General features: G+C 34.9%; 2 protein-coding genes across 8 annotated transcripts in view; one reads left to right on the top strand and one right to left on the bottom strand.

The window, feature by feature from the left end:
* Nucleotides 1-761, bottom strand: part of LOC114328120 (uncharacterized) — a 259,872-nt gene extending 259,111 nt beyond the window's left edge. For both annotated transcript variants that reach the window (XM_028276894.2, XM_028276895.2), the window contains exon 1: nt 414-761. In XM_028276894.2, the coding sequence (XP_028132695.1) occupies nt 414-683 (270 nt within the window). In that variant the 5' untranslated portion in view covers nt 684-761. The remainder of the gene's footprint in view (nt 1-413) is intronic.
* LOC114328122 (protein phosphatase 1 regulatory subunit 14B) overlaps nt 1-18,707 on the top strand; it is a 337,565-nt gene that overhangs the window by 65,030 nt on the left and 253,828 nt on the right. Inside the window, exon 1 of one of the 6 annotated variants that reach the window (XM_028276899.2) lies at nt 7,557-7,771. The exons of 2 other annotated variants lie outside the window; for them this stretch is intronic. The gene's annotated coding sequence lies outside the window, so the exon portion shown is untranslated. Of the gene's footprint in view, nt 1-7,556; nt 7,805-18,707 lie in introns of those variants that run through there. 3 more of the 6 variants (XM_028276900.2, XM_050648315.1, XM_028276901.2) reach the window with 3 other exon arrangements.

The raw sequence follows: 18,707 nt of genomic DNA, 5'->3' as shown, positions 1-18,707 counted from the left end.
CTACATACAAGAAGGAAGAAGAAGAAGAAGAAGAGGAATAGAAGAAGGGCACAGCAGAAATATGAATGGAAGGGCATATCTAGACAGGCAAAGACCCATCCAGGTCTATGATTCCAAAAGAAGAAGATATGCGCATATTTGCTCTGTTTTCTGTTGCATATATTCCGGTTCCTACTCATGACTTACCCTGTATATACAATTACATAATTATCTTTCTTACAAATATTTACCAAAAAAAGTTAATATGTTAATGTGTTTTATTCAGATTCCTATCGATGTTTACTTATTTAATTCAGAAATATTTTGTTTATTTTTGAAAAATTTCGTGATTATATAGATACGTGCTTATTTTGACTTCCGGTGACTATTTCCGACAACTATATTTATTATGACCAAGTCAAAAATGAACTTACCTTTTCTTCGAAAACAAAAACATCACAATTCTCAGTCTCACAGCACAGATGCAAACATTCCTCCCTGGAGCCCAGATCTAATTCGTTTAGATATTTCGCCCCCATGTTTTGGGAATCCTGCGTTCTGATAATCTTGTCTCTATGTACGTTGAACTTCTCGATGCACATCGGCAGATCAATGTCATTGCGTTTAACCCTAACGATATTGTCACTAGCGACAAACAACAGAAAAGTAAAGAGTACTAAATATTTTACTAGATCCGAAAACATTTTTCTACGATAGAATTATCAAAATACAAAATACGGTGTCTTAACTTATTTATATGGGTTGAATGGCGGAAATGTCACTTGAATCATGTGAATTGAATCGATGAAAATGGGCTTGCGCAATGATCTGCGTGAACTGTAAGAGTTATCCTATAAAAATATTGATATTAGTTGCACAGATGTATGAAAAAATATCTGTGCATTTCTATATGTAGATAGATCAAATCGAGTTTGATTATGCAAGGTCAAGATAATAAGTTTCCAGAAGTCTTTGTATGGTGGCTGTGTCGGGTCTTGTTTCTGATGCATATATCATTATTGGTCTTATAAATTCTGGCTTGTGGCTACACTGGCTTTTTGACTTCATCTAAGTGTTCATATGTTGGTTTTTTCTTCTTCATGTACCATGTCCTGTCAAAACGTAGGTTACCATCATAGCTATCTTAATTTTATTCACCGCCAGCCTAAATAGCATGCTTGTATCAATACCATACCAATCTCGTAAGTTCTTCAACCATGAAATCTTTCTTCGTCCTGGATTGCGTTTGCCTGCTATTTTTCCTTGCATAATATTTTGTAGTTACCAAAGTACTCCAACTTACTCTTCTTAATGCGTTTTATAATCTAGTAGTCTTGCTGAGACGTTCTTGTATTGTGGAGTTTCGAGTCTTCTACACCTAAAAAACTTGTAAGATTCTTCTATAGCACCACATTTCGAAGGCCTCAAGGCAATTTAGATCACTTTTATTCACAGTCCAAGACTCGACACCATAAAGCTAGACCGAGAAAACGTAGCAGCGAACTAGGCGGATCCGCATTGCCAATTTTAGATCTCTGTTAGATAATACATACTTTGGACATCCTTCTAAAAGCGGCTCAGGTATGCTCAATTTTGAATCTAATTTCGTCGTGACTCTCTGCGTTACAATTTCACCGATATCCAAGGTAAACAATTTGATCAATTTGATCAAGTTTGCTAGATTAGTTTCGCCATGTAGTAGGTTGGTAGGTCGGTGTCGCCTACCAAATAGGAATCCCGCGGTATTTCGTGAAGTAAACATCAGATCGAAAAACTGAAAATACACGTATTCAAAATTTTTGAAAAATCTATCGAATGACACCTAACGCGATCTCCCACGGAGTAGTATTAAAGGCATCCTGCCAGTCTATTATTTATCTTTTGTACTTGATCTCTTATTTCTTTGTCCAGGTCTCTATAGCTGGACAGTCTGATTCCAAGGTATTGTATGAGTTGAGATTGTCATATTCAGTGGCGTAGCATGAGTGTTGGCTGCCCGGGGCGGAGGACAATTTTGCCGCCCTCTTATTTAGGTATTTTAATTTAATGTATACTATGCATTACATACATTAATTATAGAGAACTTTTCGGCGAGAACAGTCATTCATTAGGTATTTTGCATTATACAGGTTATATTTTAAATAAAAAAGTTTATCTAAGTTTTACAATCACGTCTTTTGTCAATATTATCTACAAAGCATTTACTTTCTGAGCGCACAATTTTATGTCAAGTCCCCTTGTTTGTAAATATTTGTGTGCATCATTCACTTCATGTAGCACCGGTTGCAAAAAACAAAGAAATGAAAATGACTGTATCGAAACTAGTAAAGCACCTGCATCTGTTCTAGTGTTTAAGCTTTCACATGCCTCTGTCAGTTTTTCCAAAGTGACGAGAATATCTTTGTAATGATGCCATGTCATATTTACAGCTACGGCATCGCCTCTTGCACTCCACCGCGTGTCTTGAAATCTTTTTAAGAAGCTTTTGCCTGTAGCTGCTATCATAACTTCCCAACGATGTGCCGATGAGGAAAAAAAGAAGAGCAACGTTCTAAAGTGCCGAAAAAATTTACTTAATCCACCTCTACTGAGGCAGCGTGTGAATAAACTAGGTTTAACGAATGATTTGAGCTAGGTACGAATTCAGCTTTAGGGTTTATTGTTTGAATTTTTTGCTGAACTCCTGTATACTTTCCATCCATAACAGCAGCATTATCATATGCATGGCCACTACAGTTGCTTATGTCTAGGCCATCAGCTTGAATCTTGTCCAAAATCATCTTTGAAATTCCTTCAGCAGTTTTGTCTTTAGTTTAAATGAAATCTATAAAAGATTCCATTACTTTTACTTCCTGATTTTCAATTACTACGTATCTTAATACCTGACTCGTTTGATCTTTATGAGAAAGATCTGGAGTGCTGTCGAATATAATTGAATAATACTTAGCCTTTTTTATTTGCCCGATGATATGTTGACGAACATTATTTCCCAAAATGGCAATAAATTCGTTTTGTAATTGTGGTGACATATAAGTGATTGAAATTTTGCCACACATTTTAGAACCTAGAAGATGTTCACGAAGTACAGGATCGTATTTTGCAATTAAATTAACCAATTCTAAAAAGTTTCCTCTATTGGTACTGGTGTCGTTTTGTAATATCAAACATTCTGATAAGAATTTCCTGCCATTTCTTTATTTCTTTTGCCACTATGTCTTGCTCTTTTTTGTCAATTGTCCCTTTTTGAAGTCTGCTCTCCAACTCCATTTGCAATTCCATTTTGTAACTCCATTATTCCATTTGCAATAATTTTGGATGTGTAGTGCACATGATTCGTGACTTGAAACCTTATATTATACAGGGTGTAACGAAAATACAGGTCATAAATTAAATCACATATTCTGAGACCAAAAATAGTTCGAATGAACCTAATTTATCTTAGTACAAATATGCACATAAAAAAAGTTACAGCCCTTTGAAATTACAACATGAAAATCGATTTTTTCGAATATATCGAAAACTATTAAAGATTTTTTATTGAAAATGGACATGTGGCATTCTTATGGCAGGAACATCTTAAAAAAAGAATTATATTGAAATTTATGCACCCCATAAAAATTGTATGCGGGTTTTGTTCCCTAAACCCCCCAAACTTTTGTGTACGTTCCAATTAAATTATTAGTGTGGTACCATTAGTTAAACTCAATATTTTTAAAACTTTTTTGCCTCTTAGTATTTTTTCAATAATTCAGTTTTTAACGAGTTGCGGCTTCTTTTTTAATATGTTTACATAAAAATTTTATGGGGGTTTTATTTCTCTAAACCTCCTCTAAACCCCCCAAATGTTTGTGTATGTTCCAATTAAACTTTTACTGCGGTACCATTAGTTAAACACAGTGTTTTTAAAACTTTTTTGCCTCTTTGTATTTTTTCGAGAAGGCATTTTTTATCGAGATATTACTTCTTTTTTAATATGGTTCAAAATATACCTAAAAATGTAAATCATAAATCAATTTTCATATTTTTACCAAGTCTTCATAGTCGTACTTAGCCATATTCAAATATGTGGTGGATTTGACAAATATTCAAAATATCTCGATAAAAACTGACTTTTCGAAAAAGTACCGAGAGGCAAAAAAGTTTTTAAAATATTTTGTTTAACTAATGGTACTACAATAATAATTAAATTGAAACGTACACAAAAGTTTGGGGGGGTTTAAAGGAACAAAACCCCCATAAAATTTTTATGGAGAGGCCAAATTTCACTATATTTTTTTCATAAGATACTACTACCATAAGAATGCCACATGTCTATTTTCAATAAAAAATCTCTAATAGTTTTCGATATATTGGAAAAAATCGATTTTCATTTTGTAACTTCAAAGGGCTGTAACTTCTTTTATCTGCACATTTTTACTAAGGTAAGTTAGGTTCAGTCGAACTATTTTTGGTCCCAGAATATGTGATTAAATTTATGACCTGTATTTTTGTTACACCCTGTATATTAGGATTTAATTTCCACCAAGTATTAAATCTATCAGATGAGCAAAATTTAGATCCATTTGGTGTATTTACGTTCTCAAATAAATGACAACAAAAACAAAATAATGATGCTTTAGATTAGATGGAGAATAATCCATCCAAGTACGTAAAACTTTTTCGTCGTTAATGTCCGGTAAAACCATTCCTTAGTAAGCCGTATTGTGATTGTGCCTCCTTTTGATTTTAAAGATTCCGTGCTCCTTTCAATCGGTCCGAATTTGTAGTTGCGATGAAAATATAAAATGGTACAAATATTCACAAAATATTTTTATTATTTATTGTTAAATTTTGCCGCCCCCTAAAAAGTGCCGCCCGTGCCGCCCCCACTACGCTACGCCACTGCTGTCAAATTAAATACTTTTGATCTTTTTGTTTGGATTTCTAATAAAGCTGCAGATGACATAAATATGTCGAACTTTTTAAATAAATTTTGTTTTTACAAGTTATGGTTTCACTAGAGATTCATGCAATCGTTTACTTCTCAAACCACATTATAGAGAGACACTTTTCATTATTTTTTCTTAAGGTGAAAACTCTCTTTTGTTGTCACAATAGGGAGATTTTTCCAGTGACTTTTCATTTATTTTTAGATACTTTTATTTTGTATAAATTACCATGATCCTGTACGTGTTAAAGTTTGTTTTTTAAACAATTTACTTCATTTACAAATGAAGCGCGCGAAACCAAACCATCATCCTATGCAGAACATCCGAAACATCGCGTCGTACATTATCGCGAGCCGAAGTCCACCCGTCTCTCACTTGGTCTCGGGACAGCAATTCAGGATCTTGATAACAAGCGTTTATAGTCGACGCCAGCTAGGAGCGGTGTCGTGCTTTTGCGGATATACCTCTATATAAATGCGGTATTATACGAATGGATTATTGTTCATTTATGGGATATCTTCTTCTTCTTAAGGTGCCGAGACGGCTTGTCGATCGTTGGCTCTCATGTTGACCAGCATATTAACAATCACTGTCTTATTTACAGCCGCACGAAATAGTTCAGTGCTAGTTTTCCCAAACCATTGGCGTAGGTTTTTAAGCCAAGAAGTTGCATGGCGGCCCACACTTCTTTTTCCCATTATTTTACCTTGCATGACAAGGTGAAGTATGTCATATTTTTCTGGGTGACGCATTATATGACCAAAGTATTCCAATTTGCGCCTTTCAACTGTGTTCACTACTTCGCAACTTTTATGCAAACGTTGCAAAACCCTTTCGTTTGTGACTCTTTCTACTCAACTGATCTTCAGAATACGGCGGTAGACACACATCTCAAATGCTTCCAGTGGTGAAGCGTGACTTTTTCTAAAGTGTTACCAAAACTAGATGTAAAAAAATCTTATTGAAAAATAGTTATTTATGAAACAGTTCGTGAAGTATGCTTTTTGCGAACGCACTTGATATTTAGAGCACGAGCGACAACGGAGCGAGTGCTATACATCGCGCAAGTTCGCAAAAAGTACTTCACGCACAGTTTCATGCAATATTTTATCTACGATAAACAAATAAAAAAACTGTAAACTGTAACTCTTCGTCACTGGAATTCATTTCTATTCTACAATTTTTAGAACTTTGACATTTAAAAATCCTAACTACTTTCAAACCACAAAACTGTCAAAAATTGTGTTGTAAGTCATTGCTCATATTGTCATCACCATGACAAGGTGAAAGTTAAGGATACTTGATTATATGAAAGTGTGCCAAAAAACCCATTGTAAGTGTGCGAAAAAGTAAATCCCATTTAAAATACATTGTTACTTCACGCACACTTTAAACCCTTCACGCACTGCTATCTATAATGACAGTTTTCACAAACTAAAAACTTATACATAATAATATTATGTATAATTCATATTATGAAATAAAGTAGATAAAAATTATTTTGAACCTCCCAAATATAAGTTTTTGTTTTCAATCCTGTGGGATAACATTAAACAAATCACTATTCCCAAATTATATGCATGTAATTATGTATACATGTATTATATGCATGTAATAGGTATAACAATAAATAATAAACAAACTAAACAGATTATTCTACAATAAAATTAACATCAAAAATAAACAAGTAGGGAACAGAACATATTTTGAAAACTAGTGTTTACATTTTAAATCTTCTATTTTCAATAATTTCATTTTTTTCTTCAAAATTATATATAAAAAAAATATACAAGGATAATGACTTTTCAAGTAGTTGATCGACTACGCAGCAACATTCTTCCATGTTCAAATGCACGAATAGCTACTAACCTAACGTTACCATATTGTAAAATGGTTACAATACTGATATACACAGCGTGAACGCGCCGTCTCTGGAGCCGTCATTCCTTCAAAATTTTCAGTCCCGAGCGATATCGAGAATCATCTTTCGTTACCAGAACTAGAAGTGGTAAAACGGAGTATAATAACGTGCAACGGATTCAAATGTATTCACATGGTAATCTCAGCAATATTTTCGTGCGTCTTGTCGGCTATTTACTGAATTAGGTAGGTACTACGTATTAACAAATATTTCTGTTGGTAAAAAATATAAATGGAATTATTTCATAGTAGTCATAAAATATTTATTTGCAAGATTTTTAACTGTTAGCAATGGTAACAGTGGTTACATGGACGCTTCGCCAGTGAATGCTTCTAGGTTTTTTAAAAGCGATTCTGTCAGGGTCCATGCTTTAACTCCGTAAAGTAGTACTGGGAATATATAACATCGAACCATTCTTATGCAAAGTTCCAAATTTAGATCATGACTGCACAGGATTTTCTTAAATTTCATAAAACTTGTTCTTGCTTTGACAATTCCTACTTTTTATTTCTGTACTAGGGTTCCACCTTTCAGTAATATGAGTACCCAGATATACAAGATTACTTACTCGTTTTTGCTACCTGTTGATCGCTACTGTTTCCTCTTAAGATGTCATATTTCAAACAAGCGCGTATGAGAGTTCGGCTGGCATCAGCTATAAACGCTGGTGATCAGGATCCTAAATCGCTGTCGCGAGATACAAGTGTTTTTCACGGACCGGCTGAAGCACGAGCGCACGAAGCAGAAGCACAAGGCACAAGTAGAAGCAGAAGCAGACGCATTTGAACGCAAGCGTTTGACGCGGTTCGTCGTCTTTAGTGCACGAAATTGAGCTGTCTTTATCTTATTATTGAACTTTCTGTGGACTCTGTGCCAGTGTTTGTGTTATTTCAGGGCGGTGGTTCATCTCTGCTCCGACTAAAATAACCTGTTTATATCAAACGTAAGTCGTTCTTTCATTAAAGACACATTATAGGTAAAAAATCATTCATTCTATATTGTGGTGTTTACAATAGATTTTTCTCCATACACTGCTCACCTTATCTCTATCGATAATTATTAAAGGTAATTGATCTAAATTTAGATCATTATTAGTTGTTGATGTATGTAGCATCAATCAATGAATTGTGAGATAAAAATCATTACGACGACTATAGGATTCCTATACAGTCAATTTAGTTGATTAATTGTGAGTTAATTAAGTGAAAATTTCTCTAAAGGAAAAGAAGTGTTTAAAGAACTAGTTTTTTTAAGTTGTAAGAAAGTATAAACTTTTAAATTTCTTCTTTTTACAAACGGAAAACATTATCTATACATAAATCTAAACAAATCTGGATATATTTATTTAGGGGGATACGTTTATTTTTTATATAGGTAACTTGTGCTAAATCGTTTTTTAATTACTTTATTGTATATTTTTTTAAATCATAAAATAAACGTTTATAAACTTCACCGCAAAAGTTTATACAGTATAGGATTAATGTGGATCATTGGAAGCACTATTTGAAATTTCATGACATCTAAGCATTTGAAATTTATTTAAAAATATAGGTACTCTTTCATATTATAAGAAAATAAAAGCTTTTGGCTATTATACAATAAGTAATAAGTCTGCAGTAGAATGTCTTAAAAAGTAATAAGAAAAAGTCACAAAAAATAAGATATTCAAAGTTTTCATTTACCCCAGAAATTAAAAAAAAAAACTAAAAAAGGCGGTAAAAGTAAACAGCAATCTCATTGTTTTAAACGTGTAACAATAATAGGTATATGGTTTTCAGTTTTGGTTGACCATGCAATGCAGTGGACATGCTAGTTCCATCTTATCAGGTGGTAATGCTTCTACCCTTTTTTCGCAGTTGTAAATAAAACAATAGGCCCCATGCCCATGACTGCAACCTCCCTATATGTAATTTTTTTGCTTTAACGTCTACCACCGCATTTTCTAAATCATTCAAAGAGTATTTCATTGGTTCTTTCTTCCGTATGTACTTGCTCAGCATTTTGAAAATGCCAAGACTTGTACCTAATAAAACAATTCCCTTAAAATAAAAATTTGATTTCCATTTACCTCACATTGTTTCCATTTACCCCTAACAGGTGTATTTATTTACCCCATGCTCAATATTTAAGGGGGTAATTGTGAACACTTACTGTACTTACTTCCTGTAGTAACATTCAAATTAACATTTTTGGCCATATAAACATTAATGTAGTAAAGCTATAAATTATATAATCACTATACTGACCTAATTAAATACAGAGAGATGAAATTTGTAAAAAATTGGCACTGTTCTAAATAGATTTATTTGTTTAAAAACAATAAAATTTAACTTGCACAGAATGGACATTCACTTGGCTTGTAAACAACTGAATAACATTCCACAGAATAAGCAAAGATGAAATTGTAATTCTGTGTATGTGTTATTGTTCCAATATTTCATTTCTAGCGGTATGGAGTACTGTTTCCAATTACCCTTACTGGTCCTACTAGTTCAGAGAAATAAGGAAAAAAAATATCCTGTTGGTGACACAACCCCCTCCAGGCCGAAACTCAGCCTTTTGTGTAACTTCTTCTTTACGTGCCATCTCCGCGACGAAGGTTGGCAATCATTGCTATTCTCACTTTCGACACTACAGCCCGTAAGAGTTCAGTTGAGCTGCATCCAACCAAATCATTCTCTGAGATTTCTCAGCCAGGACATTTTTCTCCTACCTATGCTGCGCCTTTCTTGAATCTTTCCCTGCATAATTAATTTTAGGAGTTCATATCTGTCACCACGTGTTATGTGACCCAAGTCAGGGCCGGACTGGCTCATGAAAAAGGCGCCAACCCAAATTCTAAAAAAGGCGCCAACCTAATATCTAAACAAAGGCGGACCCCCCTCCTAAGATTTTACATCAAACTTTTTATGCAAAGTAAATCAACATTACTCGTGAATTTTTTTAAGTTTAATTTGAATTTAACTCCATGAAGTAATTTACTATTTTTATTGGGAATAGTAAATTATATTAAGCACAAAAATATAGCTTCAGGTTCCCAGTATCCCTTTTAGTCCGGAGACATTGGAGTGAGTCATCAGTGGTGGTGCAGTTGGAACAAACTATGAATGAATGAGATGATATGGAACATCATCAACTACATCAACATCAGTAGTGAAGGGAAAAAAGGCAAGTACTTAGCAAAGAGGAAAATAAGAAGGAGGAAACTATAATCTTCGGAAGAAGAGGGTCTTGGGTAAGAAGATATCCGGTTAGGGGTAGGGACCTGACCAAGACGGATCTTCCAGGGGAGGCAACCTTGCAAAGCAGCTCCTCACTTGGGGAAAAAAGATCTAGAGAGAAGGAGGAGAAATCCTACATAAGACAAAAGAGAGATAGAAATGATCGCAACGGTCCCGAACTCAGGGGGCTCTACATTACTCTTAATAATGGGGGGCTATAGAAGTAGGAACATTAGGCAAATCCTGAAAGTACTCTTCATGGGTATGGACATCCACCTCTCACTGACGAGTACGAACGCGGGGACGCAGAAGTTGATTGTGAAGGGAGGTAGAAAATCCTACGCCGAGTTTCTAATCAAGGGTAGCGCAGACACGACGAAGGAGGGGATTAGCGTCAAAAGCGCTAAGAAGACTAGGGGCGGGGACCTCAACCTCGAAGTGGCAGAAAATGAACAAGCCGAGCACCTGAAGAAAACTATTGTGGCCCGCACGGAGGGAAACACAGTAGAAGATGTCCGGAGCTATCAGGACCAGGTGAAAATATTTTATATAGACGGAGATGTCACAAAGGAAGAAATCCTGAAGATGGTTCGGAGGTATACCGGCAGCAGGAAGCCTAACTAGTCTCTATGGGAAAATGGAGAAGGCAATACAACCGTTACAGTCGGAATCGCAGCCAAGAAGGCGCTGGAAAGAGAACATATACCCATTGGCCGGAAGTCGTGCAAGATACGAGAGAGTCTGCATGTGCCTCAGCGGTGCCTCAGATACCTGCAATTCGGGCATAATAAAACCGACTACAAGGGAAAAGACAAATCGGCCTCCTGCTACCGATAAGGCAAGGGGGCACTAGGCACGAGATTAAAGTAGTGAGGCGACTTTCTGCCTTACGTGTAAAGTCCGGTTACAGAGCCGACAGCTTACAGTTCTCGGAGTATAAAAAACTGATCCTGGAAAAGCGGTACCTCAAGAGAAACCCTGCCACAAGGGACGAAGAAAGGGTGGATGAAAGCACCTAGGACCAGGAATCAGACAAAAACCATCTAATACGAAGTTACTTCAAATAAATCTGGGAAGGGCGAGGACCGCTCGCGATGTTGCAGAAACACTTGCACGAAGAGAAAGTTGTGACGTGATCCTCTTTCAGGAGTCCAATGTAAAGTTGGTCTCTCGACAAAGAATCATTAAACATAGGAGATCTGATGGGACAGGGAAAAACCTATCAGAATGGATCCACGCCACAGGGATTACTTTGCTAAATGACGGTAAGGCACCTACGTTTGTGAAAGATAATAGTGAATCCTTTCTGAACATCTCACTGATTTCAACGTCACTTCTAAACAGGGTCATAAGTTAGACTGTTTTGGAAGAAGAATCGCTCAGCTTACATAAATATGTGAGTTTTGAAATAACGAGCAAGAGGAAGAAACAGGAAGATAGATATATCGATCTAAAGAGACTTTTAAATGAGGAGGTTTTTATGGATGCTTTTGGCTTGATTGGTCCGAGATGCGAGGATGTAAGTAAGTTGATCGAGGGTCTAAGTGCGACATCACAGTTGGCTTATGTGAAGTCAAACGGGAGGTATAAAAGGAAACAACCATACTGGTGCAATGAGCGGCATGAATATCTGAGGACTAATTGTAGAGTAAGAAGGGTACAACAAAATTCAACTCGTATCAGGTATCAGATTAGCTTTAAAGGTAGCAGATTAGATAAAGAATGCATGATATGAGTTGAACGAGTTGAATTTTGTTGTACCCACTGGCCTTATTATGTAGCACTCTAGAGGCAAAAATTTTATATGTATAATGTAGAAGTAAAAATTGTCTTCGAAGCTCGTTGCATCTAAGCTATTTATTAAAATAGAATAAGCGGGGATTGATACTTGATACCTACGAAAGGCGCCTGAATCGCAAAAATGGTCTTTGAGGGCGGCGCGCATCGCATCTAAGCTGTTTGATTATCTGATACCTGATACATGTTGAAAAGTTGTATTTTGTTCATTGTCTGCCTTCATTATTTAGGATTCTGGGGCGCAACAATCCAGTATGTATACCGTAGTTATGGAGCGCAGAAAAATACACCTGTATAATTTAGGCCAATTGTGGGATGTACCATGTAACACTCTTTATATCAGATATCAGATAATCAAATAGCTTAGATGCGAGGCGCAGTGCCCTCGAAGACCATTTTTACAATTTGGGCGCTTTTCGTAGGTATAAATATCCGCAATTTCTATTATATTAGAAACAGTGGAAATTAATACCTATATGTCTTCGAGGGCGTCGATAAAAATTTTCTTCGAGGGCGCCGCTCGTTGCATCTAAGCTATTTATTAAAATAAAATCAGCGGAGATTGATACCTACCAAAGGCGCCTGAATCGAAAAAATTGTCTTTGAGGGCGCCGCGTCTAAGCTTTTTATTATAATGGAAACAGCGGAAATTGATATCTACGAAAGGCGCCCGAATCGTAAAAATTGTCTTCGAGGGCGCCGCTCGTTGCATCCAAGCTATTTATTATAAAAAAACAGCGGATATTGATACCTACGAAAGGTGCCCGAATCGTAAAAATCGTCTTCGAGGGCGCCGCGTCTAAGCTATTTATTATAATACACACAGCGGAAATTACCTACGAAAGGCGACCGAATCGTAAAAATTGTCTTCGAGGGCGCCGCTAGTTGCATCCAAGCTATTATAAAAGAAATAGCGGATATTGATACATATGAAAGGCGCCCGAATTGTAAGAATGGTCTTCGAGGGCGCCGTTGGACGTAGCTAAACTATTTGATTATCTGATGCCTGATAAAAGTTGTCTTTTATTGTACCAACTGGCTTCATTATGTAGGATTCTGATTACTGAGGCATGTAAAAACATGTTTTAGGAGAATGATATCATCTTTGTGTAAAGCTTCAAAAAAAATTTTTCCAGTTTAATTTTTTTTATGAATAGATAGGTACTAACGAAGGCAAAAGGCGCACCGGCCCGAGGGCCGGTGGGCCGGCGTGCTAGTCCGGGCCTGACCCAAGTATTGAAGTTTTCTTATTTTGATGGAATCCAGTATCTCCCTGCTGTTCTGTATTCTCCTTAGTACTTCCTCATTGGTTATTCTGTCTGTCCAGGAGATTCTCAGCATTCTTCGATACGTCCACATCTCAAATGCTTCCAATCTATTCTATTTTTGAGATTTTGTGTAACAAGAAGGTTCTAACTTAATTTTTGCATAAGTTATGAACATTTATAAAATCTCAAAATTTATGACTTATTTTGCAATTTTCTAAGCAACAAATAAGGATAGACATATTCAGCGAACGCCATATTGAAGTTTTTTATATGATTTATGAGTTTCTTATTCTCAAATTTGTTTGGAATGCTTCACTTTTTAGTAATAGACGAAAAAAGCGAAAATTTACCGTTTTTTGATCTTCATTTGTTTATAACTATGTATATCATCAAAATCGGCTCTAGGAAACATATAGGTTATTCATATAGATGTTCATACTACTCAAAAAATTTGGTTTCGGCCTGGAGGGGGATGTGTCACAGGAAAAATCTTTTCTGGACTATACATCAAAATCGTTGTAATAGTCTTATGTTTTGTGAACATTTTGTTTTTTGAGTTCCCCAGATAGCTTTAAAGTCAAAGACAAAAGACGGTTTTATTCTTTACCATTACAACAATTCTAAATTAACAATAAAAAGTAACAACAGTTAACAAAACTTTAAAAACAGAAAGACACGTTCTGATCGACACTTACGAGTTTGTCAACCAGGTGAGCAGTATGCACATCACATCGCAACATAAGATAGACGAGATTGTTTAATGGAGGCTCTGTGATGTTTTGGGGAGGAATTTCCTTGACAGCAAAAACAGATTTACTGTCATTACTCAATATTTAAGTGATGTACATATTCAGATATTGAATTGGCCCTCTCACAGCCCCGAAATTAATCGTATTGATCACTTATAGGATTAGAGGGACAACACGCGATATTAGTTTACGTTTACGGTATATTTCTTTCTGTTTTTAAAGTTTTGTTAACTGTTTTGTTATTTTTTATTATTAATTTAGTCGTGTTTCAGTTGAAACACATCTCAACCAATAGCAGGTACGTACGAGACAATTAATAAAATCAAAAACAAGCAATAAACACAACACCTGCTAATACATGTATACCTTCTGATAGCCAATATTGAGAGAAAGTTTAACTTCTCCATAATAAAGCGCAATACAATAATATACACAAATTCAAATTAATTGGTTGGTAAATATTTCAAAAACGAAAACAAAGGAGATATATTTATAGGTAATAACAAATAAAAGGTAAAAACTTACAATCAAACCATCAACGACACTGTTACGAGTTCTGAAGGCATCTGGATTCTTATATCATATAGTGGCGGCTGGTTAGAGGAGGCCTGGGAAGCTTAGCTTCTCCATAAATTTTTTACACATGCTACCCTGTTTTGTTTTTTTTTCTATTTTGCTTCGCGTTATAGATATCGGAAAAAGTTATTTGAACAAGTTGTTCCAAATTTTTTTGTTTACTTTGCTATTTTGCTTCGCTTTAGAGATATCGGAAAAGTTATTTGAACAAGTTATTCCAATTAATGTTCTAGCCCCACATACCTAATAATTTCATCACAAAATTCGCACTTTTAGTTTTTTCATTATTTGTAGTCAGGATCCTAAAACTAGACGGAAAGTCTCACTTGCTAATGCTCCGCGCAGCCCAGCAGCGTTTAAGGAGACCCGGTCTCCTTAGGGACCGTTCAAGTATTACGTAATGCAGATGGGGGGGGGGGGGTGGTCAAAAATCTTCAAAAATTGCGTTACGCAATAGTTAAACGCCCATTAAAGTGCGTTACGTAGGGGGGAGGAGGGGTCAAAAATCTTCAAAAAGATAATACTTCAAAAAGATAATACGTAATACTTGAACGCTCCCTTAGCGCTGCATTATCACTTAACGCACACGCTCCCCGGAGAGTTACCAAGGGCGGCTAATCGACCAGCAGCCTCCGCTCCAATTTTAGGGTCCTGACTACAAATAATGAAAAAACTAAAAGTGTGAATTTTGTGATGAAATTTGGTATGTGGGGTTAGAATAATATTTGGAACAACTTGTTCAAATAACTTTTTCCAATATCTGTAATGCAAAGCAAAATATCGGTAATTTACCGTGTTTTTGGATTCGCAGTAGGCCGCTTTTAGAATTAAAAAAATTCAGTCGAGTATCTTAAAAAATGTGAACCTTCAACCTGTATGGACTGCAAAACTTCAAATCTCTATTTATTTTGATATGCATATCTACTTACAGAGATATAATTGTTAACAAATAAACGACACAAACTTTGGTAATACACTTTTACAATTAGAATTAGACTAACTATTTTTAAAATGATATGATATTATGAAATTATGAATTATGATGATATTATAAAATGTAAATAAAAAATGGTCAAAAAAATGGGGCCTTAAATTAGATTTTTTTAGCGGATTTTTTTTGCTAGTGCTTTGTCTAGATATTTTACAGTTAGAGATAGCCTCCCCTATTGTAAAAATCACGAGCGCCACTGATATAGGGGAAGAATCTTGGATTTCAAGTGTGGTATACCCGCTCGACCGATCTCACATTCCTCAACTGCGATATCGATAAGAGGAACACAGGGGTAGCGGAAAAGGGATATGATTTCGAACTATTTAAACAACCAAATGAATTTTATGGGAATTCAAACAGTCTATTTTCTTTGTTTTTAAAGATATCAGGGCAATTCAAAAAACAAAATGTTCACAAAGCATGAGTCTACAACATGATTTAATTAAATATATACCCACCTTTGTACCTTTTCCTCCCTACAGGGTGTCTCAAACTTAACATAAGAAAAACATTTCTTTTCTTCCACCCGGTATAAGTTAAAAAAAAAGTTTGAGTAATCATTTGCACAACAGTGTAAATAGCAGAGAAAAATTTAAATAATAAAAAAAATCACTTTGCTTTCACGAGAAAATCAACTATAAAAATGAGCATAATTTTTATCGGTGCAAAACTTTTGGGAGTCAAGTTTATTTTATTTACAATTTTGAAATTTCTAATCACTGAATATAACTCCTTTATACTTTTGTTTTCGTATTCTATGTAAAAGAGTAAAGATTAGTATAGGTTGTAGGTAGTAAAAAGAGTGTATTCAGTAAAATCTCATCAGTATTCTTTTAGAAAAGCTTGTTTAATGTCGATGAATAGGACCACTGTAGATTTATAGTCGCCAACAAATTATTGCAGAAAACCTTATCTTATGCTTATTACAAAATCATTTGTATTTAAGTGGTGTCGTTAAGTTTCCGGCACAGCTAGAAAGTAATAAGTGTTAAAAATCCATGGTACGTTTAATGATTATGATTATACCTGCTATTCAGTATGTTTACCTCTCGAAACTTAACGGCAACACTCAAATTCAAATAATTTTGTAATAAGGTTTTCTGCAACAATTTGTTGGCAACTATACCATATTCATAGCCCTCTGCTTGTATTTCGCGTAGCAGGAAGATTTAATTTACTGTGATGCGTCCTCTTCTGAATTCACATCGATATTCTTCTGTCATTATCATAGGCGTAACCAGGATGATCCTAAGGGGGGGGGTTACAACTACCCGAAAGGGGGGGGGTTACAACTACCCGAAAGGGGGGGGTTACAACTACTGGAAGGTCTCTGAGGGCTATGGTGTTAAGCGTATAGAGCTCAAAGTACATCCCAGTGGGGGGGTTATATCCCCCAAAACCCCCCTGGTTACGCCTATGGTCATTATCTACTTTTTGTGATATCTTATTTTTTATATTATGTACCGGGTGTCCCAATAAGAATGGCTCTTGGCCATATCTCAGGAACCGTTTATACTACAGCTTTGGGAAAAAAAAATTTATAACAAAAGTTGTCCGAGAAAAGCCTGGAAATTATTTTCATAATGGTAAGTCACCGCTAAAGGGCGTAATTGAATATCAAAAATTAAAAAATCGAAATTTTACAAAATTTGCCTAATTAAAGGGCACTGGAAATCCAATCATCGTATTCTTCATACAATTCTGTGCATATTTTATTTCACAAGTTTAAGTCTACCTGTGCAAATAAGAGGTGGGGTGAGTGGGAACCTTGTTATGAAAAAATCGCTGTAAGTCCGGTTCTGCTTAATCGATTTTTACAAACTTGATCTTGTTGAAAACAGCTCTTTTTCGTCAATGTAATAGTTATAATTTGGAAACAGCCTATTTAGTAATATGCCGGCTAGGAGGCGCTATTTATTATTTTTTAGAAATCTAGTTTTCTTTGGAAAATATTAAATACAAGTATGTATTTTTTTTCCTGTATTACAAAATTAGACCAAATTAGCAACAGAATACCGAAAACCGCATGTCGATACTTTTTTTTCTATCTCGAGATATCTTAAGAAACGTGTAAATTTTAAACATAACTGTTGCTGTCATATAAATGGAAATATATAGAAGCACGTAGTGTGCTATGGAAAAAAACAAAGGAACATTGTCCAGATGTCACCGTATATAATGAATCAAAACAACAATAAGACAAATAACACTATAAAATATAACAAAAAAAGAGTTTGTGTACTTTGTACGCGAGTAAGAAGTTATACTTCTATTATTATGATTTTAACGAAATAAATATATTTTAAACAACAATTTTATTTTTATTTAAATATTACACTAATTTTAATAATTCAAATAATACCAAAAAAATAGCGTTAATATGTAATTTTTTATGAATTGTTGCCTCCGCGCATTTGCTTTTCTCTCGATGAATCGTAGAAAATGTAAAACGTCAGATTTTCTACACAAATTTTTAATTTTTATTTCATTATATTTTAATATCAATTATCCTATTCCCAACTAAGATAAATACATAACTGTTATTGTCACCGGTAAACTAAGTTAAGGAAGTCAAAGTGGAAACAAGTAGTGTGTTATGGAAAAAATAGAACTATTAGAAGTATTAACTTCAAAAAGTCATCATGTGTCAAATTAGTAAAACATAAAAATTTGTTCATTGATGGTTTGTTGCGGTTTGTTTCTATTAAATTTTATATAAAATTTATACAGAGTGAAATTCAAGATGATTCTTACAAACTAAGAAGCATTTGACATGATCGCCACATTCTTTGAATGCATAAGAAATGCAACTGTTGCGGCTAGACTGTATGCAATGAAATATCCCCAAAGACGTCACCCCAGTAGTAGAGTTTTTCATATTTTGTTTTGATTTATTATATAGGGTGACATCTGGAAAATGTTTCTTTGTTTTTTTTTTCCATAGCACACTACTTGCTTCTATATATTTCCACTTATATGACAGCAACAGTTATGTTTAAAATTTACACGTTTCTTAAGATATCTCGAGATAGAAAAAAGGTATAGACATGCGGTTTTCGGTATTCTGTTGCTAATTTGGTCTAATTTTGTAATACAGGAAAAAAATACATACTTGTATTTAATATTTTCCAAAGAAAACTAGATTTCTAAAAAGAAAATAAATAGCGCCTTCTAGCCGGAATATTACGTAATAGGCTGTTTCCAAATTATAACTATTACATTGACGAAAAAGAGCTGTTTTCAACAAGACCAAGTTTACAAAAATCGATTAAGCAGA

This window comes from Diabrotica virgifera, chromosome 4 (genome assembly GCF_917563875.1).
Source record: "Diabrotica virgifera virgifera chromosome 4, PGI_DIABVI_V3a".
NCBI classification, from domain to species: domain Eukaryota; kingdom Metazoa; phylum Arthropoda; class Insecta; order Coleoptera; family Chrysomelidae; genus Diabrotica; species Diabrotica virgifera.
Note: the sequence above shows the minus strand (reverse complement) of the source record. Positions and strands in the feature narration are given on the sequence as shown.